The 15,129-nt window shown below is 38.2% G+C and overlaps 1 protein-coding gene and 1 pseudogene across 1 annotated transcript; one reads left to right on the top strand and one right to left on the bottom strand.

Annotated features, from left to right (window-relative positions):
* Positions 1 to 4,673: 4,673 nt before the first annotated feature.
* Positions 4,674 to 5,146, bottom strand: LOC118833808 (60S ribosomal protein L23-like). Its single transcript, XM_036741211.1, has one exon. The coding sequence runs from the start codon at positions 5,123 to 5,125 to the stop codon at positions 4,703 to 4,705; it is 423 nt and encodes a 140-aa protein (XP_036597106.1). The 5' UTR covers positions 5,126 to 5,146; the 3' UTR covers positions 4,674 to 4,702.
* A 1,296-nt stretch (positions 5,147 to 6,442) lies between these two features.
* LOC118835876 lies at positions 6,443 to 10,643 on the top strand (annotated as a pseudogene).
* Positions 10,644 to 15,129: the final 4,486 nt, after the last annotated feature.

Genomic DNA, 15,129 nt, shown 5'->3' with positions numbered 1-15,129 from the left:
TTGAATTATACACATCATCTTTTCATGTAGGAATGTAAACCAAAGAGTTCAACTTTAGTAGGTCGCTTGGGATTTCTCTTTCTTGTTTGCCTTTTCATGCTTCTCTTAATTCTTGTGTTTGAAAGTCAAATTTTCTATTCTACTCTGGTCTTTTCATTGCAAAAACTTGAAAGTCCTTTATTTTATTGAAAATTCATATTTTGCCCTGGAGCATGCTACTCAGTTTTGCTGGGTAGTGATTCTTGGTTTTAATCCTAGCTCCATTGACATCCAGATTATGATATTCCTAACCCTTCAGTCTCTTAATGTAGAAGCTGCTAGATCTTGTGTTATATTAATGGTGTTTCCACAGTACTCAAATTGTTTCTTTCTGGCTCCTTGCAGTATTTTCTCTTTTATCTGGGAGCTCTAGAATTTGGCAAATATATTCCTAGGAGTTTTCTTTTTGGGATCTTTTTGATGAGGCAATCTGTGGATTATTTCAATTTGTATCTTACCCTCTGGCTCTAGAATATCAGGGTTGTTCTTGATAATTTCTTGAAAGATGATCTCTAGGCTCTTTTTTTTTGATCATGTCTTTTAGGTAGTCCAATCATTTTTGAATTATCTCTCCTGGATCTATTTTCCAGGTCAGAGGTTTTTCCAATGAGAAATTTCACATTGTCTTCCACTTTTTCATTTCTTTGGCTCTGTTTTATAATATCTTGATATCTCATCAAGTCACTAGATTCCACTTGCTCCAATCTCATTTTTAAGGTAGTATTTTCTTCAGTGGCCTTTTGTACCTCTTTTTCCACTTGGCTAATTCTGCCTTTCAAGGCATTGTTCTCCTCATTGGCTTTTTGGAGCTCTTTTGCCATTTGAGTTAATCTATTTTTTGAAGTGTTATTTTCTTCAGTATTTTTTGGGTCTCCTTTAACAAGTCATTTAGTTGTTTTTCATGGTTTTCTTACATCATTCTCATTTCTCTTCCTAAATTTTCCTCTAGTTCCCTCACTTGCTTTTCCAAATCATTTTGAGCTCTTCCATGGCCTGAGACCAGTTCAAGTTTTTCTTGTAGACTTTCTATGTGGGCTCTTTGACTTTGTTGACTTCTTCTGGCTATATGTTTTGGTCTTCTTTGTCACCAAAGAAAGATTCCAAAGTGTGAGTCTGAATCTGAGTATGTTTTCACTGCCTGACCATGTTCCCAGCCAACTTACTTGACCCTTGAGTTTTTTGTTTTTTTTTTTTGTTGGGGTATGACTGCTTGTAGAGTAGCAAGTTCTTTGTCCCAAGCTTCAGTGGCTGCACTGTTGTTTTCAGAGCTATTTCTATACAGCAAGTTCTGTCCCACCAGTGCTGCTCCTCCCCCAAGAACCACCAACCATGACCTGACACAGATTTTAAGCAAGCTCTGCACTCCTGTTCTGATCAGCCACTTAATTCCTCCCACCAGGTGGGCCTGGGACCAGAAGCAACTGCAGCCATAGTTCTGTAGCTGCACTACCTCCGCTGCCCCTGGGGCAGTGACCGAATCTTGAACTCTTTCACTCTGTCCCACAGCTTTTCTCACTAACTGTCTGTGTTGTCTTTGCTGTTTGTGGGTTGAGAAGTCTGGTAACTGCCATAGCTCACTGATTCATGGTGCTAGGGCCTGCTCTGCCCAGCTCCTGGTCTGGTTGGTCTGGGCGCATCCCATGCTGGACTCTGCTCCTCTCTGCTCCCAGCTTCATGTGCGATAGACCTCACCCAATGACCATCCAGTCTGTCCTGAGCTGGAGCCCTGTTTCCCTCTGCTATTTCATGTATTCTGCATTTCTAGAATATGTTTAGAGCCATTTTTTATCTGTGTTTGGAGGGTCCTTGGGGAGAGCCCTAGGCGAGTCCCTGCTTTCCAGCTACCATCTTGGCTCTGCCCCCCCCCCCCCCCATATGTGGTGATTAAAGTGAGATTGCTAACCTCTTACAGTTGCTTTCCTTATAAAAGCAGATCAAAAAAAACCTGTGCTTGCAAGTCTTTGTGCTGGTCTTGCTGGGTCAAACACCCCTATAGTAGCTGACAGACACATTGTTATTATAGAAGTATTATCTGGGTGAGGAAGGTGTGGATGAGAGCCATTTTACCTGGTCATCATGGCTCCTGGAAGTTCAAGAAGGCACATTTCACACCTTTAGACTGTGTGCTGGAATCCTGAGGGGTAGCTGCTCCCATACCACAGGCTCTGCCCTGGTTTCTCCCATAGCTCCAACACACTCCCCTCTTGGGCTCAATTTAGAGTATTTTTTCATATGAGTATAGATATCTTTAATTTCTTTCTCTGAAACCTTCATGTTCATATCCTTTGACCATTTCTCAATTGAGAAATGACTTGTATTTCTATAAATTTGACTCAGTTCCCTGCATATTTTATATATACACTATATTTTCTCCCATATTACCTAGTATTTGGAACATTCAGTCAATAAGTATTTATTGTGCACTTACCTGCCAAGGAGTAATATGGGTTCTAGGGATACAGTCACATATTGTGAAACAATCTGCTCCAAAAAAGTCAATAGTCTCAAAATGGAGACAAATTTGTTTGCACATTCATGCATTTATAAAAACATATATGCATACACAAATACTATTTATGGATATGTATGTGTGTATGTATACACACACACTTCCAATGTGTTTTTATTTTTCTTAAGTGTGCTTGCTTGAAAATAATATGAAAAGTAAACATTGTAAAAACATTTTATGTTCAATGAAAATAAAGAAGGTAAAATTCCTCTTCTCTTTGTAGACCGGGTAAATTAGAAAACTTTGTTATTACTATGTTTCAAATGTATAAAGTGGAAAATGGGAAGGAAACTGTTTCACAAAGCTATATGAAGGGAAGGATCATGTTCATAGAGGAAGACAAAACTAAAAGTGAAACAGACACTGGTGCAGAAATGGAATTCAAAAGTAAAAACACACAAATATTTAAAAGTGAGGAAAATGACCACGGAAATATCTATATCCATATACTATATTCATATTCAGGGAGGGTCACCAATGGTTATCAATTTCACTAGCTGTATATTGCATTTAGCCATCACAAAGCAAAAAAAAAGATGAAAACTTAATTTCATGAATATCCTGGGTCAGTAAAGTATAAATAAATAAATGTCTCTATCTATCTAAATCTATATGCATGAGTTACGGGTGTGTATACACTCATACATTTAATGTATATGTGTGTATAGATACATATATACCCATTTTTATACTTTACTGCACCAGGGTATTTTTGAAAAGAAGGGTTCTTATAAAGAATGATTTTGCTCTTTGTAATGTGGTTCAATGCAATGCATTACTAGTAAAATCAGTCAGGAAAATTTTTCATTTCTACCTCCATAATCTCTCTCACAAATATCCCTTTCTCTCTACTCACATGGCTACAATCCTAGTTTAGTGTCTCATCATCTCCCATCTTAACTATTACAATGTCTTCATAACAGATCTCCCTACATCCAGTCTCTATTTTCACCATTCCTTCCAATGCAGGGCTACCATTTTTTCCTATAAGCATAATCTTTGCCATGTCACTGCCGCACTCAATAAAATCTAGTGGCATGCTATTGCCTCTAGAATCAGTTCCAAATTCCTTTCTTTGACATTCATTCTATCCTCCACGGCATGAATATATGTTGAGTTTGTTTTTGTTTGTTCCTAATCTCCCTAGCTACAAGCACCTCAAGTTTTAGAATCTTATATCACACAGATTAATGAATATATACATATAATTATGTGTTTATGCATGTACATATGTATGTGCATATGCATATATGTACATATGCATGTGTGTGCATATATGTGATATCTCCTGACATAATGTGATCTGCTTGAAAGCAGGGGCTATTTCAATTTTGTGTTTGTATCCTTAGTACCTAGCAATAGTGGGCACTAAATAAATCTGTAGTGATTGGTATGCTTTCAATCTATAAAATTCACATGAAATACTTTTGCATGCTTAAATAAGTTTCTTTTTTTCTGTCACTTTATTGGATTTTGGCTTCTGTCCACAAAATAAATAACTCATATGGGAGCTGATACTATTTTTTCCCAAAATAGCAACAGTGTATCTCTGACCCATATTTTTTAGCAGTTCTTTGTCAATTGGCTAATAAAGTCCTAAATGTGATGTGAAAATGCAATAGTCAGAAAATTTTCAGCAGTTCAAAAGGGACCATTGTCAAAATGTTTTTTAGATTGTTATTGGAGAATAGATAGAAGTACAGTCAAACTGAAAAGAGAAAAAAAAACTTTGGAAAAAAAGGTTAACCACAAACTCTATAGGAAAAGCAAATAAAAAGGACAAGAAAAAAGGATTTTAAAAGTGTTCAAAGTCTTTGAGCAAAAAAAGAATGCACCACAGCTCGTTTCATCTTTGTTCTCATGACATGAAACATTCCATCCATATCCATCAGGTGAGAATTTTTATTTGAGAACACACTCTGCTTTTTTCCTACCATGACCATGCTTCTCACTTCCCTCCATGTAAAGTGATAATTAAGGTTTTAGAGCAGAATGAATACCTAACAAATATGACCCTGCTACCATTTTCGGTCCTACATAAGTAAATGATTTTTTTTTAAAGGCAGACACTTTAATGAGGTTTTTTTGTTTTTTTTGTTTTGGTTTTTGTTTTATTTTTGGTTTTTTGTTTTTTACAAATGGGCTTTAGGAGAATCAAGCAATGCTGCCGGCATTAGATGCAATCCTCCGCCACAAGTCAGCACACTCCTTGGCAACCGGCCCCATCACAGCTGAACCCTTCATCTCGCCTTTGTTGTTTACCATGACTCCTGCATTGTCTTCAAAATATAGGAACACACCATCTTTTCTCCGATAGGACTTCCGTTGCCGTATTACCACTGCTGGATGAGCCTTTTTCCGGAGCTCTGGTTTCCCCTTTCTGACTGTGGCCATTACCATATCACCCACACCAGCTGCAGGAAGCCTGTTCGATCTTCCCTTAATCCCCTTCACAGAGATGATGTACAGGTTCTTGGCACCTGTGTTATCAGCACAATTGATGACAGCTCCCACTGGGAGACCCAAGGAAAATCGGAACTTTCCTCCAGATGACCCACCACATCCTCGCTTAGACATCTTGGCCCCCGGAAAGCAGCAAGGAGAGAGGAAATGTGGAAGACGTTGGGATATGAACTGAAGTAAATGATTTTTGACAACATCTTTTTCATCATTTCTAGAAAAGAAACCCAAGGTATTCTTTAATAAATCCTATGGTATTTTTTAATGGAAAATATTTTTGTGGATATCATTATAGGTAACAAAATCTGTACCACTGCCTAGATAGTTTGGATTCTTGTTTATTGTTGGATGTTAGTGTTGGATTGTTGGATTATTGTTTTTCAATAAAATACATTTACAATGGTGATATCCCTAATGAGTAGGATTTTCCCTGGCTTCCCACTAATGGACAGTGAATTAGAATGACATATAAATGTATGTGTGTGTTTGTATGTGTGTTTGTGGGTCAGAAGTCAAGGTTAGCTCAACATATTTTAGCTTCGCAGTGAGACAAAGATTGTAATTTGTTTTTACTATTGTTTATTTTGAATTTTTTGTGTTTTTTTTGTTGTAGTGGTTGAAGTTTTTGTTGTTGCTTCTTTTATTTTGTGTTTGTGGGCCCAAGACGAGCCTCTGCTAAATAAGAAGGTGACTACTTCTGGTGATCTAGATTGTTTCTGTTAAACATGGAGAGATGTATCTATAGTGAGTGTAATGAAACCTAAAACTAATTATCTTCATTAGTGAGAACAGTGGTCCTTATACTGGGGGTCTGGGATTGGAAATTAGGGATGGGGCATGACCTCAAGAGGTATGTGAAAAACCTAATATTTCATCTAAGGATGAAAAGATGAGTCCCATCTTTTCCTTCTCATAACAGACAACAATAATTGGAGTAGGCTCTAATGACACCATATACCCCAATTATACCCTTTCCTGTGCTTTTCCAAAATGTCTTTCTACATTTGTTTGCAACCCTTGGGACAATTATTTCTTAACCTTGCTGTACCCCCACATGAGCCTCTGTTGCAAAATCCCCCATATTACTTTGCTCCATAAATCATTTCAAGTGTGCAGCAGGCATTCCAGGACTGACTCTGAGCTTTGGGTCAATGACCAAAGAGTAAATCCTTGTTATTGTTGTTGTTGTTGCTGCTGATTTTTCTTTGTTTTTAGTGAGTTGCATACAATAAGCAATTATGAATGGGTTTCTATATGCATTCCAGATGTTAATATATCGTTGTTCTCCTGAAAACCAGTCTTCAAAAGAATTTGCCTCTTACTATTAAGTTACCACCATTTTTCTAGTTTTCCAGGATTGTAAACTTAACTTTAACCTTCATTTTTCACTTTCCATTTCTTCATGTAAACAATTACTTATTTTTCTATGGCTACATGCCCTCTATCACTTTCATGATTGATACTGACACACCTAACATCGAGTTAAGTCCCTTGGCACCTTCCACTTGGACTACTGTAAGAGCCTCAAAATTAGAATACCTGCATCAAGTCAGCTCTATTAGCTATTCTTTATACACAGTTGCTAAATTGATTTTTCTCATGCAGAGGGTAAACCTTTACCCCTCTATTTGCTCTTCTATTTACATTATTTATTTATTCCTCTTGTAACTGCAAACTGATTCTAAGATTAAATTTCATCTTTACATCATTCTTTTAAAATTTTATAGTGAATAAAATTATTACTGAATGGAATATGAATATGTTACAAATTAGTATTTGTAGAAAGATGAGGAATGCAGACCCTGCATTTTTAATTGATTAGGAAGTCAAAAAAGTGGTCAACAGAGTTTGAAGATTACTGAATTGTAATACAATGCTTATGAGATCAAGGATATGACTTCATTGTCCACAGTGACCAGTTAGCTTTATTCCATTCCAAGACTACACTTCACCTTTCTGTTTTTTAAAAGGTTTTATGACTTGTTTTACATTATAAATTTACCCCAGTATCTCTCCCTTTTTAAATCCCAGAAAGCTATAACATTTACCAAAGTGTACTTTTAAAGACAAAAAGAAAAAGAACAAAAAATCAGCACAACTGATCAATATATTGAAAATTTTTGAAAATCTGTGCAATATACAGTATTATGGTCTTCCCATCTCTGCTAATTTGTGGATATTTCTTTATTCCATGCCATGCTTGTTCTTTATGCTTTTGCAACATTCATCTTTATCTGTGTGCATATTTGTGTGTAGAATTGCTCTTTCTTTTTTTAACCATGATTGTAGTGATTGTGCCCCCTGCCTTGGGTCTGCTTATTCCCTCTTCATTAGTTCATAATGTAAATTATTCTATACTTTTCTATTATCTACATTCATCATTTCTTATAGCACAGTAACATTTAATTATGTTCAAGTACCACAGTTTGTTTAACCATTCCCAAAGGATGAATATCAACTGTGTTTCCAGATTTTTGATATCACAGAAATATTTCTATAAATATTTTGATGTATGTGGTAACTTTCTTTTTATTTATTACCTCCTTGGTGAATAAGACTAGTGACAAACTCTTCTGTTCAAAATACAAAGACATTTTGGTTGCTTTATTTGGAGAGTAACAATTTGCTTTGAAATTTTTTATGCAGTTTCATAACACTAACAACACACTGCTGTGCTTAAATTCATGCAATCCTTCCAACATTGTCCATTCACATACTTGGTCATATTTGAAAGCATGAGGTCAAAACTCATATTTGTCTTGATTTTTCTTTTTCTTGACATAACATATGTTTGTTAACTTTATATATCATGAATACCAAACCCTTATCTGAAAATTTTGAAACAATACATTTTTTATCATTTGACCACTTCTCTTCATACTCTAGGTACATATGTTTTGTCTGTGCAAAACATGCTTTACTATTATATAATCAAAATTATCAATTTAATCTTCTGTAATGTTACCAATGTTTGAATATCCTTTATTCTGATAAGTGTTTGCTTGTATGTCATACATGCATACATGCCTGCGTATGCACATACATCACATATAGTTATCAATCATATATGTGTGTGTGCACATGTATGAGTTCATAATGACTAATAATGATTTCCCATCAATATCCCAAATACAGGAATATATACACATACACATATATCTATGGCATGGCATACACACATATGTGTATGTATGTATACATGTATGTATAGTATCATGTGTGTTCAGGGAAGACTAGTACCTCTGGTATGAAGGCTTCTGAGCTCTTTTCAGGGCTGCTCTCCACATTAGATGTCCACCTGTTCCACCTAACTCTCACCCCTGGCTCCAAGAAGTTGTAGCACGTGTAGCAGACACACCCTGTAAACATTCTGGCAGTTGGTCTAACCCAGGTTGAGGGCAAATGAGGGTTTTCAAACCCACCGTTGAGTTAGGTGAGTGTCTATCCCAAACATATGAAGACTTATTCTGGCAGAATGAGCAGATGAGAAAGGTTAGTTCCAATGGCCATGAAAGCAGCTGAAGCAGGTGCTGTGGAACACTTAGAGCTTGATTAGACCTCAGAGATACCAAGATCATCCACTGCATTTTGAGCCACCACCAGCCATTTTGATTCTGTTCTGCCACTGGACTACGATGACTCTGGAGGAGAGAGTGAAGCCAACAACTTCGTGCAACTCTGACTCACTTAAATCCAAATTACACATAAATCAAAAGACATCACCCATATTATTTTACTGTTTCACCTATTGCAAAGTCCTGTCCTGAAAGGCAAGTGATGAAGCATGAGGTAGGGATACACTGGGAGCTATAGTCATAATCCTGCACACAAGAGGCCCAGACCATAGGTTCCTCTGCTTACTAGATGCATCAACCGGATTCGTTAGCCCCCTGGGCCTCTGAGTAGCCTTTTAAGGATTGCACTGCTCACCTCCTGAGAAAGTGGCTAGAAAAGGTGCCCTAAAAATTGTTTGCTTACTCAGCGCTGGCCTGAATACCATGGCAGGCAGGTATCCCACCCTGCAATCAAAACACTCAAAAAGTGTACAAAAATTCTGCAAAGAGGATTCTACTTAACATCAGCACATGGAATGTGCACACACTTACAGAGAATAAAAAATCCAGATGGAAGAGGGGATAGGATGCTCGAGAGCACAGGGGCAGGGGAGCTCAGGAAGTGCCCTCAGTCTGGGAGGCTGCCCTAATGCAAAAACTGTGCCAACTCCCAGAACAGCACAATGTTAAGTGACATGCATTTACAGCACCACCCCTTGCTCTGCTCTCTTCTCCTGTACCCTCTGCACTTCTACATCCTGGAGCTAGACAAAGGAGCTAGGAAAGACCAGGCTGACCTTGCTGCAGAGGGGCGGGGCTCAGTGGTGGGGGAACCTGCTGAGGCAGGCCTAGAACAGGACTTCTCCCCTGTGAGGAGGCTGTCCAGTAGGTGTCAGGCAGGAGGACTCACTCTGTCTTCTGGGAAGAAACAGATGAATGTGCTCAGCCTAGAATTCCATTTCCAGTGAAGATAAGTTGGTGACTAGTGGTGTCCAGGCCCTGCGTGATCTAGAGCCAACAGATTCTCTGGTCATGGCCATCACTTCAGCCATGGCCTAAGTCAATGTATGGAACCTTTTCCAATGTTGGTGGATAAAGGATGATCCATTTCTAAATGACACTAGGACCTTTGACTTCTTGGATGAAGTATGGGATGAAGATTTCCCCAGTTGTAGCTGATGCTGATGGCCTGTAGACCCCAGAAACTATTAATGGGACACACCTGGCCTTTCAGGAAGATGATGATTCCTTACTGGATCAGGATGTACCTTTGCCCAACAGCCAGCTGGGTTTCATAGTAGACCCTTGTGACAATTGCCAAAAACACAGACAGTTACTGAAACTGAGGAAGGTGAAACCAGGCTCACCATAGCAGATGTTCTTTATTTGCTTTTCATGATTGGTGAACTTGTGGGTGGATGTATCACAAATAGTCTAGCCATCATGATAACACACTTCACATGTGAACTGACCTCAGTGCTATCATACCTACCTTGTTTGTTTTGTGACTCCTGGCAAAATCAGCAACCACAAGGTACACCTTTGGATTTCATTGTTTAGAGGCCTTGTCAGCAATCATTTGTGTTCTATTGGTTTATATACTTTGAAGATTCCTCTTGTATAAAGCCATGCAAAGTACTATACATATGAACTATGAAGTCAATGGAGATATAATGCTCATAACCACAACAATTGGAGTTGTTGGTTTTCTGTTGCATCAGTCCGGTCACCATCACTCCCATTCCCTCTCCCCTTCACCAAACTCTCCTACCACAGGTCCTGGGCATGGGCATGGGCATTGATAAGGAAGAGACAGCCTTGAAGTGAGGGTAGAATTTTTTCGTGCCATGGGGGACTTGGTTCAAAGTATCAGTGTGCTGGTAGCAACCTACATCATTTGATTCAAGACAGAATACAAGATAACCAATCCCATATGTACTTACGTATTCTCATTACTTGTGGCTTTTACAACATTTCAAATCATTTGGGACAAAATAGTTATTACATTGGAAAAGGTGCGAAGTCATTTGAATATAGATTATATCAAACAAACTTTGCTGAAAATAGAAGATGTGGGGTAGAGTCCAGATGGAAGAGTAAAAGCAGGGTCTTGCTTTAGCTCTACCCCAAATCCCTCCAAACACCTGTAAAAAATGACTCTAAACAAATTCTACAGGTACAGAACCCACAAAATGGCAGAGTGAAACAAATCTCCAGCCTAAGACAGCCTGGAAGATTGCTGAGAATGGTCTATCACATGGGGCTAGTTACAGAGCACAGCCCAGCATGTGCCACACCAGCACAGAACATGCTGGAGCAGACCTGGTAGAGCAGGCCTTAAGGCATTGAATCACTGGCAGCTGTAGCAGTTTCCAGACTTCTCAACACACATACGCCAAAGACAACTTAGCAGGTCAGTGGGAAAATTCTCTTGGACCTGGGTGAGAGAAGGGCATGGTCTGGCCCCAGCTCTGAGACAGCCCATGTGGTGGTGGTGGCAGCAGCAGCAGCTGCTTCCTGAGTTTGTGAGGCAAATAAGTAAGTGAAAGATCTTTCCTGGCTATTGAATAGGTCTCACATGGCACCAACAAAGGAAAGCCTGATTAGAGGCAGGCCCACACCTTTGTGATCCCAATCAGGAATTAAGGACCCTTCCCATCCACTCAGTAGACCTCAGGTAGGGCCAACTAAGTTTAAGTTTAATTAGAGGTTTGTTTGTAGGCAGGGCTTAGTCCCTTTACTTAAGGGCACAAAGCCTCAGGCCCACACCATTTTGTCAATTGGGCATGAAGCCCTATGGCACCAAAAATGAGATCATAAACCCAGAAGGGAGGCATTGAGAACTGAGAGTTGAGAATTCAGAAGTCAGAGGAGAAGTCAGAATTCAAAATTCAGCCCAAAAAGAATGAGTAGATGGAGATAAAGAAAGAATGTTGAGTGGAGTGTGGAAACCAGGAAGTTTCAGAGACCAGAGAAATGAGGGGGGAGATAACTTAGGCAAGCAGACAGTTAGGAGTCCTGAGTGGTTGTTTATAGGAAGGTCCTAGCAGGGGGAAAGGTTACAGGATGACTTGGTTCCTTGCTATAATACTTTGTTATAATTTCCTTGTTGCTACTTTGAAATGGGCTTACTGGTTTTTGAAATATAATTAATGCTATATCAAATTGGACATAGTGGTCATTGGATTTGATCCTCTGGAGCCTAAATGAATGTTTTACTTCCTCTGCTTCTACCTAGAGAGTTTCTCATACTCTGAGATTCTGAACCATACAGGCATGTTCATGGTCATCCTCAAAGTCATGAATTTTGCCTCACTGATACAGAGGTCCAAGCTTCCAGATGGTGGGGGGGATCAAGTGGCTGATTGCAGGGATCCATTTGGCAGCACTGATGAAGAATTCTCTTGCTTTGCCCTGCTTGGATCTGGGTTGGAGTCCTGGGTGGAGGTCCTGGTTTGAGGAGGAATGCTGGCATGGAAGAGCTTGTGGTGGCTGCAGATAGCAAATCCTTCTAGCAATTCCAAGAGAGAAAAGAATGCTTAAGGTAACTTACAGATAAGAGCACAGGTTAGGTCAGGAGTAAACATCTCTTCTTGGATCATACCAACTCAGAAGAACTGAAAATTTACAGGTGGCTACAAGCAGCTTGGAAAACAACAGTGCTTTTACAATGTCCTGAAGGGAATTTATGAGCTAAAGACTCATTGATTAGTGATAAGGGCATAATCCTACAGAGACGGGTTGAACACTTCTATAGTGTTCTCAACAGCCCATCATCAATCATTCCTGAAGCCATTGAACCTCAGGTTGATGTCAAGTCCTCCCTAGCTGAAGTACCAACTGAAGAAGACGTTTTGAATGCTATTAGACTCCTTTTCTGGGTCAAAGCACTTGGTGCTAATTCTATTCCATCTTAGATTTACAAGGTAGGGGATCTACTGCTCATATAAAAGCTGACTGAAATTTACCCAGATATATGGTAACAGGTTTTCCCCTAGGAGTTCAAGGATGCCTCCATTGTCTATCTCTATAAAAGTAAAGGAAATAGATTACCCTTTGACAATAATGGGTGTGTGTGTATGGGGGTGGGGGGTCTTTCTCTTAGTCATTGCTGGCAAGATTCTTGCCAGAGTCCTCCTTAATAGGCTAATCCTTCACCTAGAAGATGGTCATCTACCTGAGAGCTAGTGTGGCTTCAAAAAGGACTGAGGAACAGTTGATATGGTAATTGCCACCCTACAACTCCAGGAGCAGAACAGAGGTCTCTACGCAACATTTCTAGATCTGACCAAGGCTTTTGATGCTGTCAGTCATGAGGTCTTATGAAAAAATACATCAAAATTTGGTTACCCAGAGATTTTAATCAGTATTGCATGTCAATTTCATGATGACATGCTTTCCCAGGTTCTGGATAATGGACGATACTCTCACACTTTTCCAATCACCAACTGAATGAAACAAGGCTGTGTGCTTGCCCCTATGCTTTTTAGCATGATGTTTCCATCCATGTTGTCAAATTCCTTCAATGAAAATGAAAATTGTACCAGGGTCAGATACATGACTGATGGCAAATTCTTCTACTTAAAAAGGTTGCAAGCCAAGATTAAAGTAGAGGGAGTGTGAATGCATGATTTTCTGTTTTCAGATCATTATTCACTCAATGCAGCCTCTGAAGCAAAGATGCAACAAAAGGTGAATTGATTCTCTGCTGCTTGTACTAATTTTGACCTAACTATTAAGACCAAGAAAACATAAGTACTTCACCAACCAACACCATACCATTCATGCATATGGTAACTTTCATCACAAGAAGAAATGCAAAGACCTATTATAATAGAGGGAAAGAATGGAGGGAGGTGAGAATGATTTGAAATTTATTTTCATTGGTTTTGGCTCAAAGAGAGAGTAACTTATACACTCAATTGGGTACAGAAACATATCTTACCCAATAGGAAGAGGGGAGAAAACAATGAAAGAAAAGAGAGTGGTGGCTGATAGAATGGATGGGAGATTGAGGGAAGCAGTGGTCAGAAGCAAAGTACTGGTGAGTAGAGAAATGGAGAAAGGAGAGAGTAAAGCACAAATGGGGGAGAAATAGAATGAAGGGAAAGACATATTTAGTAATCCTAGCAGTGAATGTAAATGGGATGAACTCTCTCATAAAATGAAAGCAGATAGCAGAGTAGGTTAACAGTCATAATCCCACAACATGTTGTTCAGAAGAAACATATTTGAAGCAGAGGGATATACACAGATCAAAGGTAAAAGGATGGAGTTGAATATATTATGCTTTAGCTGAAGTAAAAAAAAAGACGGGGGAGCAACCATGATGGCAAAGCAAAACCAAAAATAGATCCAATTAAAAGGGATAAGGAAGGAAATTACATACTGCTAAAACACATCATAGAAAATGAAGTAATATCAATAGTAAACAGATATGTAACAAATAGTATAGTATCCAGATTCTTAGAGGAGAAATAAAATGAGTTACAGGAAGAAACAGAAAGAAAAACTATGCTAGTGGAGAAATTCAACCACCCCCACTCATAATTAAATAAATCTAACCACAAAATAAGCAAGCAAGAAGATAAGGAGTTGGATAGAAATTTAGAAAAGTTACATATGGTAGACTCTGGGGAAAATTGAATAGGGATAGAAAGGAATATACTTTTTTCTCAGCAGTACATGGCCCAAGCAGAAAAACTGACCATGTACATGGCATTAAAAACTTCACAATCCAATGCAGAAAGGCAAAAAAAATATTAAATGCATCCTTTTCAAATCATAAAGTACTAAAGATTACATTAATAGAGGGTCACAGAAAGTTTGACTAAAATTAATTAGAAACTAAATAATCTAATGCTAAACAATGAGTGGGTCAATCAACAAATCATAGATACTTTCAATAACTTTATTCAAGAGAATGAAAATGATGAGACAATATACCAAAATTTATGCAGCATAGCCCAAGTGGTTTTTAGGGGAAATTTTATCTCTCTAAATGATTACATGAACAAAACAGAGAAAGAGGAGATCAATGAATTGGCATGCAACTAAAAAAGATTTAAAAAATGAAATCCCCAATTAAATACCAAATTAGAAATTCTGAGAATCAAAGGGGAGATTAATAAAATTGAAATTAAAAAAAGGTATCCAACTAATAAATAAATCTAAGAGCTGGTTGTATGAAAAACCAATAAAATTGATAAACCTTTGGTTAATTTCATTTTACAAAAAGAAGAAAACAAAATAATCAGTATCACAAATGAAGAGGATGAATTCATTGCCAATGAAGAGGAAGTTAAAATAATGAGTAGGACTTATTTTTCCTAACTGTATGCCAATAAATATGACAATCTAAGTGAAATGGATTAATATTTACAAAAATATAAATTGGCCAGATTCACAGAAGAAGAAATTAAAATACTTAAATAACCTCGTTTCAGAAAATGGAAATTGAACAAGCCAACAATGAATTCCCTAAGAAAGTATCTCCAAAGCCAGATGGATTTACAAATGAATGTTATGAAAGTTTTAAATAACAATTAATCTTAATACTATATAAAG

The sequence above is a fragment of the Trichosurus vulpecula genome, chromosome 1, assembly GCF_011100635.1.
Source record: "Trichosurus vulpecula isolate mTriVul1 chromosome 1, mTriVul1.pri, whole genome shotgun sequence".
Classification (NCBI taxonomy): Eukaryota; Metazoa; Chordata; class Mammalia; order Diprotodontia; family Phalangeridae; genus Trichosurus; species Trichosurus vulpecula.
This window is presented reverse-complemented; position numbering and strand designations above follow the sequence as displayed.